Source organism: Ranitomeya imitator, chromosome 1 (assembly GCF_032444005.1).
Source record: "Ranitomeya imitator isolate aRanImi1 chromosome 1, aRanImi1.pri, whole genome shotgun sequence".
NCBI lineage: Eukaryota > Metazoa > Chordata > Amphibia > Anura > Dendrobatidae > Ranitomeya > Ranitomeya imitator.
In genome coordinates this window covers 832,511,220-832,526,374 of record NC_091282.1, presented here as the reverse complement: position 1 = coordinate 832,526,374, position 15,155 = coordinate 832,511,220, and the positions used below count along the sequence as shown (strand labels likewise).

The window sequence follows — 15,155 nt, the reverse complement described above, 5'->3', positions numbered from 1 at the left end:
AAGCCGGCGCCTGAAGGTCTTAAAGCGCATTCCACTAGAGCTATGGCGGCTTCGTGGGCGGAAAGATTGGAGGTGTCGATCGACCAGATTTGTAAGGCTGCTACTTGGTCTTCTCCAAACACTTTCTATAACCATTATAGATTGAACCTGGGTGCCTCCTCTGACCTCTCTTTTGGTGTAAGGGTGCTGCAAGCTGTAGTCCCTCCCTAGTTAGTTACTCTCTGTAATTCTCTCCGTAGTGCTGTCATGGACGACCGAATAAAGTCTTAGTTACTCACCGGTTAACGGTGTTTTTCGGAGTCCATGACAGCACCTGTACATACCCTCCCGTCTTCTTAAGTTCTGGGTGTTCACCTCTTCCTTTATTTATATATATAATTCACGGGTAGTGAATAGTTAGTTATTGTATTATTGTTTATTATGAATGCTATTAACCTTGGTGGTCCTCTTGTGCTCTGTAAACCAACTGATGCGTGGGAGAGGTGCCGCCCTTATGTATCTGTAGGTTTCCTGTTCCTGAAGGGCGGATCCCCTCTCTCCGTAGTGCTGTCATGGACTCCGAAAAACACCGTTAACCGGTGAGTAACTAAGACTTTTTCTTGTCGCTTTAGTATCAGCCAGAAGAGTAAGCGATATTCAAGCATTATCGGTAGACCCTCCTTTTCTGTCAATATTCCAGGATAGGATTGTTTTAAAGACAGACCCTTCCTACTTACCTAAAGTAGGGACTAAATTCCACAGATCCCAAGAAATCTTCCTTCCTTCTATAGTAACCCTACAAATCAGGAAGAGGAAAGCTACCATACTTGGGATGTAAAAAGGGCTGTAATAGCATACCTAGATTAAACTAGTCTCTGGAGGAAGAGCAGGGCTCTTTTTATTTCCTTCCAGGGCCACAAGAAAGGTTCTGGTGTAAAGAACACGTTATCTCTGTGGATTCGGGATGCGATTTGCTTGACCTATCTAGTAAAAGGAGAGAACCCAACTGAGACTGTAAAGGCACACTCTACCCGGGCGATGTCTTCTTCCTGGGCTGAGAGCGGAGGTTCCAATAGAACTGATATGTAAGGCTGCAACCTGGTATTCTCCTACTTTCTATACTCGCTATAGATTGGACTTGTCTTCCTCATCTGACTTGTCCTTCGGTAGATCAGTTCTTAACACGGTGATCCCTCCCAAATGACTATCTCTGTAAGTCTCTCAAGTGGGTGCTGTCGTGGCAAGAAAACACTGGATTACTTACCGGTAATGCTCTTTTATAGAGCCACGACAGCAGCCCTTCACTTTCCTCCCTAATAATTATTCTTTCATAGATGCACTGATGAGGGTGAATGGTTCTTGTAGTTAGCTATATTTATGTTAACTAAAGAAACAATAATATTGGATTGCCTACTAATACTGGTGGGCGGTTCCTCACATTCTCTGTAACCCAACTGTGGGAGCGAGGGGGACCACCCCTTTTATTCTCTCCATAGGGTTTCCTGTTCCTAAGGGGCAGATCCCCCCCCCCCCCCCCCCTCTCGTGGGTGCTGTCGTGGCTCTATAAAAGAGCATTCCCGGTAAGTAATCCGGTGTTTCAGCTGAATGTGGATGTAAATCCAGCTGAAATTGCTGCTTATTCTGGCGCAGTCCCAGGAGCAGCTCACCAGTAATGTCTCCCCATTTGCATGAGATGTAATAAAATATTGAGTAGAATAAAACAGATTTTCTATCACTTGTGCTCTACAACATGATGCTCAAATGTCTATTCTAGATACTGGTTGACTTTTTTTCTTTTTTTTTTTTTTTTTTTTTTTTTTTTTCCCTCTCCAGCCTAGTATTTCAGAATCAGACAGTGAAGAAAATAAGTCCAAGAATGATACTGAATCTGATTTGGAAGTAGAAGAGAAAAATGGTTTCATGATGCTGAAAGAAGCTGCACAGGTAGGTTATCTGGATTCTCATTGCCTTAAGTTATCCAAGAGGAAAAATCTCAAGTCAAACTATAAAAATATTCATGCTCTCCCCATATTGTACTAACTAATGCATCTCATGATATAGAGGGGTGGGATAGGATGTAATCGGGCTTCCAGTAATGTCCCACACTCTATGCACCTTCGTGAGAGGTTTCCCAACCAGGCCTCCATCTACTATATAATTGTCTAAGGGTCACTTCCTCCTTTCTGTCTGTCACGGATATTCATTGGTCGCGGCCTCTGTCATGGAAATCCAAGTCGCTGATTGGTCGTGGCAAAATCAGCGATGGGCACAGTCCGGCGGCAACATGGCCGCTCCTTCCTCCCCGCAGTCAGTGCCCCCACCATACACTCCTCCAGCGCTCACATGGTTAATGGCAGCACTAACTGACCGTGGTGTAAAGCACTCGGTTAACGCTGCTATTAACCCTGTGTGACCAACGTTTTACTATTGATGCTGCCTATGCGGCATCAATAGTAAAAAGATCTAATGTTAAATAATTTAAAAAAATAAAAAATTGTTATATACTCACCGTCCGTTGGCCCCTCGGATCCACAACAGGCCTTTCCTGCTTGCGATGCTCCGGTAACTGGTCCATGCTGCAATCTTGCGAGATGACGTAGCAGTCTCGCGAGACCGCTACATCATCTCGTGAGACCGCAATGCACTGTTGAGACTGGAGTGCGCGAGGAGCGTTGGTAACCGCTTCGCTTGGATCCAGGGGCTCCAGAAGGGGAGTATATAATTTATTTTTTTTTTAACAGGGATCTGATGCCCACATTGCAATATACTACGTGGACATGCATATTCTAGAATACCCGATGCGTTAGAATCGGGCCACCATCTAGTCTTGGTATAAAAGGCTCCTTCCTGGGGTACTGTGTGGTGGTCTGCAGCACATTAAAAAAAAAAAATAAAACCATTCTATTCTGCTGCAGTAATATCTGCCCCCGCATTAAGTATCCAAAGAATGGCAAAAAGGAAGACTTCAATTCATTTAAAAAGAAGAAAAGAAAAAAAAAAATTTTGTAGGTTGCTTTGTGTGGGGCCTTGTTTCTTCAGCAGTGGTATATACAAAGTGTGTGGATATTCGCACTTGCCTAAACTGTCTGTGAGCCTCAAAGTTGTGGCTGTTGCTGATTTGACACATCTGCATGAGATGTCCTAAAATCTCATGAGTAGAATCTGCAGGATCAATCACTTCTGCTCTAAAACGTGATGCTCAAAATCATTCTAGAGGTGATGGGTTGAATTTTTTTTTTTTTTTTTCCAGCCCAGTATTTCAGAATCTCATGGTGAAGAAAATAAGCCGAAGACCAACACTGAAATTGATCTGGAAGTAGAAGAGAAGAATGTGGTGCTGAAAGAAACTACACGGGTAACAGTTATCTGACTTCTTATTGCCTTAGGTTTTCCACAAGGAAAAGTCTTAAGTCAAATTAAAAATATTCATGCTCTCCCCATTCCATTAATAATCCTAGCACAGTGGAGGCACATATCGACTACTAATGGGCTTTCTATGCATTTCCCAATGTGGAATTTATGCACACTCAGTCAACGGTTTTCAGGAAGGGGCAACAACTGACTCCCAGAAGTCTGGCAGAGACTAACTCTATTCTCTCCACTGAGAACACCTTCACTCTGCTAAACTGAGAATGTGTATGGGCATGTGGTCAATAGCTATGTGAACTCTGATCACTTTCTCTCCTCTGCTGCATTTTTTTTTTTTTCCATCTAAGTGACAACTCAATGTGAACTATAAGGTAACACTAGAATTAACCTATCTTCCCACACTGCATAGGAGGATACACAAACCAATGGAGAGCAACTGGATGCATCAGACAGCAAAGAACCTGATGGCCAAGAACCAAACATGGATCGTGAAGGGCATAAGGACTCTGTCCCAACAGGTTAGTGTCCCCTTTCTCTGGCAATTGGTCAAAATAAAGGGTATCTGTCAACAGCCATCTTTCCACATGCTGGAACCTCTAAATATAATTTATTGGAAATTGCTCTTACCCCACAATTGGATAGCTTACTGGCTGTGTCTAGAAACTGATCTGTTTAAAGGTTATCCCCTCAAGATACTGGTGACCTATCCTATAAGGGGGGTGGGTTGGTTTTACTTCTGAATATTTGCTTATTACCATTAATATTTACTGACAGGCTTCAGCAGGTGTAGTGGGGTTAAAATGTAAAAGTGTTAATGGTTCTATCAATTAACAACTTCAGGTGGGTGAACTAATATAATCAATATTTAGTGTGACCAAACTCTTGCCTTGAACACTGCATCAAATCATTTCTGTGTACTTAGTTTTTTGAAGGATCTCCATCAAGGAGATTGTCCAAACATCTGAAAACTGACCAACCAAAGATCTTCTGTGGATGTAGAAGTAGTTGCACAAGCCTCTCCGTGTAAGCTAACACAATTGGTGCTCCCATCCGTTTTTATTCTTTAAAAAAAAAGAGCCATATAATTGCAATATATTAAAACAAAATTAAAACTTGCTTCAAGATCAGAACGCTGGAGGCCATATCACTTCCAGGAATCCTTGACTGAAGATGGTTCTTGATTAAATTTGGTGTCCTTCTGCAGAATAAATTTGAAGCCAGTCTGCCACCTTCCTGATATTACTTAATGGGATAAGTGTGTTTCTCAGCATTTAAGACTACATGACCGCGTATGCCGAGTACGGTCTTTTCCTACGTATGTAACCTAACCACCAAAAACTGCCCACCGACCCAACCTTTCCTTAAATAAAACATAACCAATTATTCTTTTGGATATTTTGGCCACAGCAGCCAACTTTTATTAACAAAATTAACATAACATAAATACAACAGTATAAATTCGAGGGGAGGGTTCTTGGAGCTAAAAAGATCTGGCAAAACCCACAAGATAAGATCGACCACCATATTACCCTCAGCCGTGAAAACCAGCTCGAGGGCACCGTACATCCCGTTCCGGGAAGAGAAAAAACCACCAACAGCTCCCAGGGTAAAACCCCGTCCAGAGCCCATACCAAAATGCCAGATCCAACCCCACCACATTTTAAATTGCCTGTAATTATGCTCCAATTCCTTCCCCCCAACCAATCAGCGTCAACTCCAAGAACCCCCACCCCCCCACCACACACGAACAGCTCTGACCACCTCAGGCTCGTGAGTGCCCCAACGCCACCAACGCCCGTTCAACTCCTTCTTGCAATGCTAAAGTCCACAAATCAATCCCAATCGCGTTTAAGTGGACTCCGTCTTCCAACCAGTAGTTACCAAGCCCTGACTCCAATTCAAAATGTCTAACACTAATCCCCCCGTTCCTAGAAACAAAACCCGTTATTGCCCTGTTCAACTTGACCCTAGCCCTATTAATACCCTTCAAAGATCTAGCCCAGCTCCACCGTTTTCTAGGCACAATATCTGACCACACAATCAACACCCCAGGAAATGATACCTGCAACCTCAACAAATCGAACCGTATGTCCCTAATCAATTCCCTAACAGGCCGCACACCCAAGTCATTCCCCCCCAAATGCACAATTAAAATGTCAGGTTGTCTGTCTAACCGAACCGCCTTAGAAAATTCAGGAAGGGCCCTGCCCCACACCATCCCCCTATATCCCAACCACCGAATGACAACTTGACGCCTACTAAAGCCCAGTTGCCTACCGTCCAGCCTGACCTCGGCCCGCAGCGCCCCACAATGAACGAACGAATGTCCGAAGATCCAGGCTAAGTAAGGGGACATACCTGCAACAAGATGCATGAAGAAAAAACACTGGGGTCAAATACAAAATCATAATCACACCACTGAATTAATGACGGACGTAACTTAAGTAACGATTGGAAGTCCACCTGCCAATTCTACAAATATCTTCCGCGCCCAAACCCAAACTATCAGCTTCTGATGCCGCCCCGATACGAAATGAATGCGACCCAAACCTATCCGGAGAAAGGCCCAACTCCTGCAAGCCCCTTCTTAACACTGCAATGAACTGAAAGCGTGACAAAAATGACCCCTCTGCGTGACACAACAAAGGGCCAGATCTGCCTGACCAGAACTGCCAGTATGCTTCCAGACAACCTCTAGGACACATCAGAGACCCGTTAACCCTCCCCAGCACGACACATCTCCCTCTCCCAATTTGGTCAGTCTTTGAACGCCGAATCCAAAAAACGATACCCCCCGTCCAAACTTCCACATCCTCCGCCAACAAACCCCCAGCTCTAACTTTGGACGCAGACACCAGTTCCCCAACGCGCATGGCCCCAAAAAATGCTAATGAAAAGGCAAGGCGGAACAACGCCAACTCAAAACCCGAACCACAAATAATCTCCAAGACTCCACCCAACCGTTCTAAAAGGCTAAACGAAATGGGGCGGCGGCGGTCAATCGTCTGATTACCTCTCCTAAAACCCCTAAGTGCCTGTCTGACCAAAAAATGTTTTGTCGCGTCCACCAACCCCTGCAACTTAAAAGCAAAAGCCAATCCAGCAACAAATTTATTAACCCTCGAAACTGACCAACCTTCTTCAGCCGCCTTCCCGATCAAGAATAATACTGCCAACATCCTGTCTTCAGACACCAACTGGCCCCACACCGACACCCAACTTTGCCATACCCGCCAAGATGCTTCATATGATGCCCATGTTTGGCTCGTAACAGACTCCTGAATCAACCGGCCCGCTCGTCCATAATCACGTTCCAGAGATGCAAAGGGCATTCCTCTCCCGAGATCTCCGCGTCCGGCGCCAATTCCCGAAAACGGTCCCACTGGAAACGAGACAATGCATCTGCTATTGAGTTCTGCACACCCGGCACATGCACCGCCGAAATACAAGCGTTCAGCTCCAAGCACCGAAAAACCAACTCCCTCACCAACTTAATCACCGGGGGAGATGAGGCCGACAAACTGTTAATTACCGACACAACGGTCATGTTATCGCAATGAAAACGAATCCTTCTGTTAGCAAACATTTCACCCCAAATGGAAACCGCTACCACAATAGGAAACAATTCCAACAGGACCAGGTTTTTTGTAAGGCCCAAGTCTCTCCACTGGCTTGGCCACCGTCCAGCACACCAACGACCACCGCAATAGGCCCCTTAACCAGCCGAACCGGCTGCATCCGTGAATATCTCGCAATCAGTTTGTCAAGACCTCCTGCTGAATCAATGACCGCCCGTTGTAATTGCACAGGAAACGTTGCCACACTAGCAAGTCATCTTTGTGTTCTTTGCTCAGGCGAATAAAATGGTGCGGCTCCTTCACGCCTGCCGTCGCAACCGACAACCTGCGACAAAATATCCTGCCCATGGGTATGATCCGACATGCAAAATTCAATCTACCCAAAAGAGACTGCAACTCTTTCAAAGTCAACTTCCGCTTTCTTCTAGCTCTTTCAACCTCCTGCTGCAGCATGGCCAACTTATCCTCCGGCAACCGACACTCCATTTTTTCGGAGTCAATTAAAATTCCCAAAAAACTCAACGCCGTGCTGGGACCTTCTGTCTTATCCGCCGCTAATGGAACTCCAAAAAGCTCTGCGACCCAAAACATAGCCGTTAACGTATTACGACACACTGCAGAATCAGGCGGCCCAATAAACAAAAAATCATCCAAATAATGGATAACCGACTGAACTCCCGCCACGTCCCTAATCACCCACTCAAGAAACATACTAAATGTCTCAAACCACGAACAAGAAATGGCGCAGCCCATTGGCAAACATCTGTCCAAATAGTAACCACCATTCCAAAAACAACCTAATAACGGAACACTGTCCGGATGCACCGGAAGCAAACGGAAGGCCGATTCAATATCCGTCTTTGCCAACAGCGCCCCCGGGCCATGCCTTCTCACCCACTGCACCGCTGCATCGAATGATGTATATTCAACAGAGCACAGCTCTTGGGCGATACCATCATTTACCGACCGACCCTTTGGATACGACAAATGTTGAATCAACCGAAACTTATTCGGCTCTTTCTTAGGCACCACCCCCAAGGGGGAAACCACCATACCCTCCATCGGCGGGTTCAAAAACGGCCCAGACATCCTTCCCAACTCCACTTCTTTCTTGAGTTTAACATCAACGACTTCGGCATGCAACATTGCCGACCGCAAATTCTTAATTGAAAAAGGAACCTCGTGACTCGGGGGAGGAATCCTAAAACCATCTGCAAAACCATTAAAAAAAACCTGCCTTCACCTGATCAGGGTACCTATTTAGATAGGGGGCCATCTCGTGAAGCCTCACCGGGCTCTCCCCCTTGACCGGCACCCACAACTGGCTTTCCTTTTCCCTTCCTGAAACACTTTGAAGCCCCGTGTGAACTTCCGTTACAGTGGGAACACACATGCTTAAATTTACAGGTGTTACCGTATTTACACTGCCCGTCATTAAACTGCCAGCAGGTTCCAGATTTTTCCTTTGCTCCCTGTGCACCCTGACTACTGCTTCCATGTCCCGCCTGCTGGCTGCCACCACCCCCGGACCCATGAAAGGACTGCCCATGTCTAGCTGGGGCCATAACCTTCAGCCAAAGGCCTATATCCTTCTGGTCCCACCTAATTTCTGGCCTCACCGCTTTTCTCTGCCTAAACTGCTCATCATACCGCAGCCACGTCTGACCGCCGTATGTACGATGCGCCTCCCCAATCGAGTCTAGATAGCAAAACAAACCCGAGCAATTCTCGGGCGCCTTCTCCCCCACTACGCTCGCCAATATTGCGAATGCCTGTAACCAATTCACAAATGTCTGCGGGATTAACTGCCACCTCCGCTTTTCTTCCTCCTCCTTTCTGCTATCGTCTTTTTTTCCCTTTATCCAAGTTAAACTTCTCCAACGGGAGCAAGGAAAAAATTTCCACATACTCGTCTCTCCAAATCTTCTCCTTCACCTCCTTTTTTTAATGCGCTCCCAACGGCCCTTCAAAGCACACATAAACTTCCCCTTTCGCTCTGTCATCTAACTTGACCGTATCGCCTTTCTCCTTCTCTGTCTGAACCAAAACTGATACACCTGCCGATGCCACCTCCAATACCCGACTAGGGCTTACCAACCCACTTCCCGACGGGGGTACCACCCCTCGCCCAGCCAACCACGCCTCCACCGGCGATGCGGCAACCCCAGTTGCCAACCCCCCCCCCCTCCAATCTACGCAAAATTTGCGACATATCCTGCATACCTGGCACCTCTGCCACAATCGGCCCACTCCTCTGCCGTTCCTCACACACCGCCACCCGACCTCCCCTAGCTTCCTGCAACCCGGCCCCTGCGGGCGACAAACCAGACGTAGACTCATACTCACAACGCTGCGCGGGTGCTGTGTCCCCACCAGCCAGACCTCCGGATCCCTGTCGCTCCGACCTCCCTTGACGATCACCGCTGGACTCCGACACCTCCTCACCGCGTCGATGCCCTGGGCCCGCGCCCCTGGCCTCCTCGTCACCAGGGGGGACCCGAGCGTACTGTAGCTGCCGTACCGATCCACTCCTCCGTCCGCCGTCAGTATCCCCCGCCACCTCACCGTCCGATGGGTAACGGGTAAACGCTGCTCTATGTTCCGGAGATCTCCTGGGCGACCGGTCCCCGCGTTCCAACCCGGGCGAGCCCGCCTGGTCGTGTAACGATCTTCGCTCCATAGCAGGCAGCTCGACACTGCTGCCTGCATCTCTCCCTCCGCTGCGCCGTTCCGTACAGGCGGGACGTAGAAGATCTCCTGACCGCTGACCGTCCGCCGCCTGTGTACTCCTTGTGTTCATCCCAGCAGGCACCCTGGAAGGTGATGGGCTGTGGGTGCCTGCCGCAGGTAAAGGGGCCGGATTCCTGGTTGTTGCTGCCGCTGCTCGTCCTGGCCGTGCTGCTCCTCCTGGACTTGCTGCTCCTCTTGCTGCTCCTCCTGGCTGTGTCGCTCTGCCTGGCTGGGCTGCTCTTCCTGGCAGCATTGTTCTCCCTCTTCCTGCCGCCGCGCGCCCCCTGGGCGCTGTGGATCTGGTGGGGGCAGGGGAAGCGGCAGCCGCTCTGCCCCTGGACGCCGGGACACCGGATGGAGCTGGTGGAGCGGCGGCCGCACGCCCGCTGCTAGCTGGGGACCTGCCAGGAGCGGAGGAAGCTGCGGCTGCGCTCTGCCTGGATCGCGCAGGCCGCACTTCCGGTCCGGCGCTCCCGGCAGCAGCGGCGGTGTCCTGAGTCTGACGCCCGGCGCGTGCAGGCCGGGTGCCTGGATTCCTGCCGGAGCGGGAGCGGCCGGGGGAGGCAGCGCTGCTGGACTCGCCGCCCGCAGGGTCCCTGGAGGGGCTCCGGAGCCTGCGCCTGCCACGCGCCGGGAGATCCGGAGATAGTCTCTCTGGGGGCCTGGAGCTCTGCCCGGATCCTCCTGCGGCACCAATGATGGAGGCCAGCTGGGCCTCAAGCCAGCCCCCTCTTCTGGATCTGGCCATCTCTTGGAGCTGGGCCAGCATGGACTCCGCCGACGCCATCCTGCGCTTCTTCCTTCTTCTGGATTAAGGTAGGGAATGGCGGTTTTCCCGCACTTTCCCTACTACCTCCCCCTTCTAAACCCCTCCCCCCTTTCCATTCTCCTATCCCCAGCTGGAGCATCATTTAAAAAGACCGCCCGGCTCAAAGCAGTCATGGGGGGGCCTCCTCCCAGCTGCACTTTGTTCCAGCCCCCATCTTGAATCTTGACCAAATCGAAATCTCAATTTGTAGAAACTGTCCCAAGCTTCCAAGTAATCTCCTCCATGCCTCACTTACTGCACAGAATATCAAATCACTCTCCTGACATTCTGCAAACTGTCTTCTCTTACAGCCAAATATTTCACATTTTGACTTGTCCAGAGCACCTGCAGCCACTTTTCTGCACCTCAGTTTTTCTGCATGGTTGAGTCACTTAGATCTTTTTTTCAACGTCAAATGTTTTCAGCCTCAACTCTTTCAGGAGCACATTTTCTGGCTAATCTTCAACTTCTAGATGTGTCCCATTGGTTACTGTGAGATCTGAGCTGACTACCCTTTTGGACATCTTCCAATATCAAAGGGAAGTAAGCATGAGGTCTTTCATCTGCTGGACTAAATTTTCTTGAGACATCCGGCCCCAAACTTCTTCTGCAGCAGGTCAACTACCCCAAACATACAGCAAATATTTGTTTTTGTTTTTTTAAGAACTCTGTAGGAGGGGTGTTCCAAACATCTTGGAGAGAAAGCACCGAACTGTGTACTAAAGAATTAATGCTTGGATGGTCACGGCAAACTATCATTTTGATTTCTCACTTTGCATATTTGATATAAAAATATACATTTAAAGGAGCTTGTCTGGTCCAAAGCTTTGTCTCGAGTCACTCTGACTGTAGACTTATTAATCCCCAAGCACACAATGCTGCAGGGATTCACTGGTTTCAGACCTGGGAACAGAAGATGAGTTGTACATTCTCCTGGCCAGTGGTCGTGGCCATGCTACCATACACTTGTATACAGCAAGACTGCGCCAGCTAGATGGCCTTGCGCAATACAAGTGTATGGAGCAATGCTGCCCCGACTGGCATGTAGAACTCGTACATGCTCTCGGTTCCTGGGTCTGAAATCCCTGCAGCAGTGGGGCTGAGGAAATTCATAAATCTGCAGACGTACCAGTTTGGACCAGACAACCCATCTAAGTTATCCACAAGGAAAATCTCTCTAGTCAAACTAAAAATATTAATGTTCTCCCCAATCAATTAATTTCCTAGCAGTCCCGTTTCTGCATGGGGGCAATCGCAAGGTGGTGGCCCACCTTTGGCCACTGCTTTAAAGCGGCACAAAAAACAGGCTGGTACATAGATATGGTAACAGAACAGAGCTTGCAGCATGGATATGTGAGCAGAACCAAGCTTACTGCCTAGAGATATTGCAACAGAAGGAAACTCTTTGCACAGACACAATAATGGAACCAGGATTACTACAGATACAGGAACTGAAGAGAGCTTACCATAGAGCTATAGGAGCAGAACCAAGCTTACTAAATATACTACATGGATACAGCAACAGAAGCAAGCTGACTACATAGACACTAACAGAACCAAGATTACTACATAGATATGGGAATTGAAAGATGAGGGAGCAGAATCAAGCTTACTACAGAGATAAGGGAGCAGCATGGAGCTTACTAAGTCTATTACATAGCTACAGCAACAGAACCAAGCTTACTGCTTAGATGGGGTTACCATAACTGAGCTTTTTTTACATACAACTCCAGAAACACTGACCTGTAAATGCACAGTACAGCAGAGGCATTGCTCATGTCCTAAAATCAGGGGCCCAAGCCCTAAAGTGCATGTCTCCCCCATACAATCCCTTGGTAATTTAAAATGGCATCTATACATGTGTAATTACAGTATACCACTGTTGCTAACAAAAATCCAAGGCAAAGACCAATATTATCAAAACTACTACAAGACCAAAACAGTAAAGCTACACAAGGTCCACTACACAGTGAATACATAATATATCACTATTACCTCTACATAACTTTACACAGACCAATGATGCCACCATACACCTTCTACTATGACTGAAATACATTAAGTTTTTGCTAAATAAAAAAAACTCTAGTAAAGGGCAATTTTGCCACCTTACAATAACTGCATATTGGTAGATACCAGTCCTGCAGAACATGTGATTACAGTACACACTAACTTGCAGTTGATGTTCTTTCTGATACGGGTCATTCACCTTTCCTGTCTTTTCCATCTGGCCCAGACCATGTTGATACCTTCTCCAGCCACAACTTGTCTGCAGAAATTACAACACACATTTGACTTCACATATATAACAGTATGAAGGTGCTCACTGTCCCACAGATATAGTAGGATGGCCTCAATATATAAATATGTAGGGGCCATCCTACTATATGGGACAGTGGGGACCTTCATACTATGTATGAAGTCAAATGTGTCTTTGTTATTTCTACAGACGTAGTGGCATGAGACAATGACGTTGTTGTGCCGGCTGTGTGATCATGCTGATGTCTCAGGGCCACGTGCATCAGTGTCTCATACTGCAGACCGCGGCTTCTATCTACCGCCAGCTGCATCACAGTACAGTAGACCCGGCCGTGTGAAGTTTACTGCGGCCATGTTAATCACTCGTCTGGCACTATACAGCTGCTGGGGGGCATTTGCTTCACTACTGCTCAGTCCACCCTGCACAGCCCAATGTGGGATTTATGAGCACACCCTGTTAACGGCTTTCAGGAAAGGGTGACTACTGACTTCCAGAAGTCTTGCAGTGACTTGCTTTATTCTCTCCACTGATACTACCTGTACTCTGCTAAACTAACTATGTGTATGGGGGAAGGAGATGGTGTTACTTCATTTTCCTTTTGTGAAAACTCTATGCAATACAACATACACCCATGGTCAGTGGTCGTGGCCTTGCTTCCACACACCTTGTATGGAGCGAGGCTGTGCCCTTAATTCAGCCATGCCCACTGGTCAGCCTCATCGCTAGACGTGGCACTGCCTCACTCTATACAATTGTATTGAGTGATGCCACACCCACAAGATGGATCCTGGCCAGGATGATGTAGAACTCATACATGCCCTCTGGTCCCAGGTCAGAAACTGCTGAATCCCCATAGTGCACTGGGGATTATAAATCTATAGTGACTGCAGACTTATCGATTTGGACCAGCCAACTCCAACAGTCTATGAAAGGATTCTCTGTTCAGCATCTTATTCCTGAAACTTTTTCAATGTATGCATATAATAGATTTTTCTTTTTAATTATATTTGTTTTTTTCATACTGTTAATGCAATTTCTTTTCTCTACCTAACAGATTGATATTTTCCCTTGGAAATGAATCAACCCTATATTTGGATCTAGTTCGCTACCTAATTACATGCGTGTTCTTACTTGCCTGCAACAAACCTCTTTTTTTCACAATAAAATATTTTTCAATGATCATGTTTTTGTTGCATCATTGCATACTGGTGGGTAAAGTAAATCAGGCCTTATTATTTTATGCAGTTGTAAGTCTGTTTTTAGTTGCTATTACTGAAACGCTTACATGCATATTTTGACATTAAGTTTTGCTCATGCATAATCCATATGCTGCCATCAAGTGTTTTATGGATGTTGTGCGTAAATGTTCTGAAGTTCTCAATGTTGTGGATGGGTATGAGCAAATCCAAACTAAAGGTCAGGGTTTGTACCAGACACAAGTATACTGAACACTGACTTCTTGCTGTATATCATGATACTGTCCAGGTTTGGCAGCCTAATAAAGCTTGTTGAAAGGCTAAACTGCAGCCTTGTCAGCAAGCTTAAAGACTTTTGGCACTTGTAACCCCATCAGTCATGCCAAGTAATTGCATGGCTGTGATTGGCCAGTATACCATGTGACCCACCCTCACTATGTTAAAAAAAAAAAAAAAAAAAAAAAAAAAAACTGACGTGCTGTCAGCTTATTCTAACAAGCTAAGGGAAAGCATGCATCCATGAGTTATACTGGGAAGGGGCCAATATCCATGGACCTTCCTATTAGTATAAGCCTGCAAACGTCTGCTTTGCTTGATAATAATAATGATATTCAACCCTATTTTTTTTCAGCTAAAGCAAAGCGCATGTCTTCCAGTTGATATTAGTAGGCTGGGAAAGGCCATGAATATTGGCCCCTTCCCTGCAGAATAAGACCAGCTCACAGCTGTAGGCTTTCCCTTGGTTGGTTAGAATAGGGGACTGCAAGTTTTTACAATGACAGGTCAGGTCATGTGGTGTGCTGGCTAGTTACAGCCATGTCATTACCTGGCATGACTGATGGTGCTGAAGTGCCCAGTCTTAAAGGGAACCTGTCGCCTCAAATTGGTGGGATATTAAAATGAGTTTTTACTGGTCAGATGGGCGGCATATCCTCGTCATTTCTCCACTCCGTCACGGTTTTCTGCAATGTTTTAGTAAATAAGAGTGTGTGTGCGCCATAGTTGGCGCATGTGCCATGCAGCCTTCAGTGGCGCATGCGCAGTATACTTTGCCCTGCTGCAGGCAAAGCCAAAAAGCATTACTGCGCATGCGCCCGCATACTATGTCCTGGAACACAGCAAAATACTTCCGGGACATAGTGCGCATGCGCAGAAATGCTTTTCGGCTTTGCTCCCTTAATTACTAGTGATGAGCGAGAGTGCTCAGATATCTTAGAATCTCAAGCATGCTCAAG

The 15,155-nt window shown here is 47.0% G+C and overlaps 1 protein-coding gene across 1 annotated transcript in view; it reads left to right on the top strand.

Annotated features, from left to right (window-relative positions):
• The window catches only part of LOC138658149 (uncharacterized), a 39,859-nt gene extending 25,955 nt beyond the window's left edge, over window positions 1-13,904 (top strand). Inside the window, exons 5-8 of the mRNA XM_069745684.1 lie at window positions 1,813-1,923; window positions 3,230-3,334; window positions 3,758-3,866; window positions 13,779-13,904. Of these exons, the coding sequence (XP_069601785.1) occupies window positions 1,813-1,923; window positions 3,230-3,334; window positions 3,758-3,866; window positions 13,779-13,783 (330 nt within the window). The 3' untranslated portion in view covers window positions 13,784-13,904. The remainder of the gene's footprint in view (window positions 1-1,812; window positions 1,924-3,229; window positions 3,335-3,757; window positions 3,867-13,778) is intronic.
• The last annotated feature ends 1,251 nt before the right edge of the window (window positions 13,905-15,155 follow it).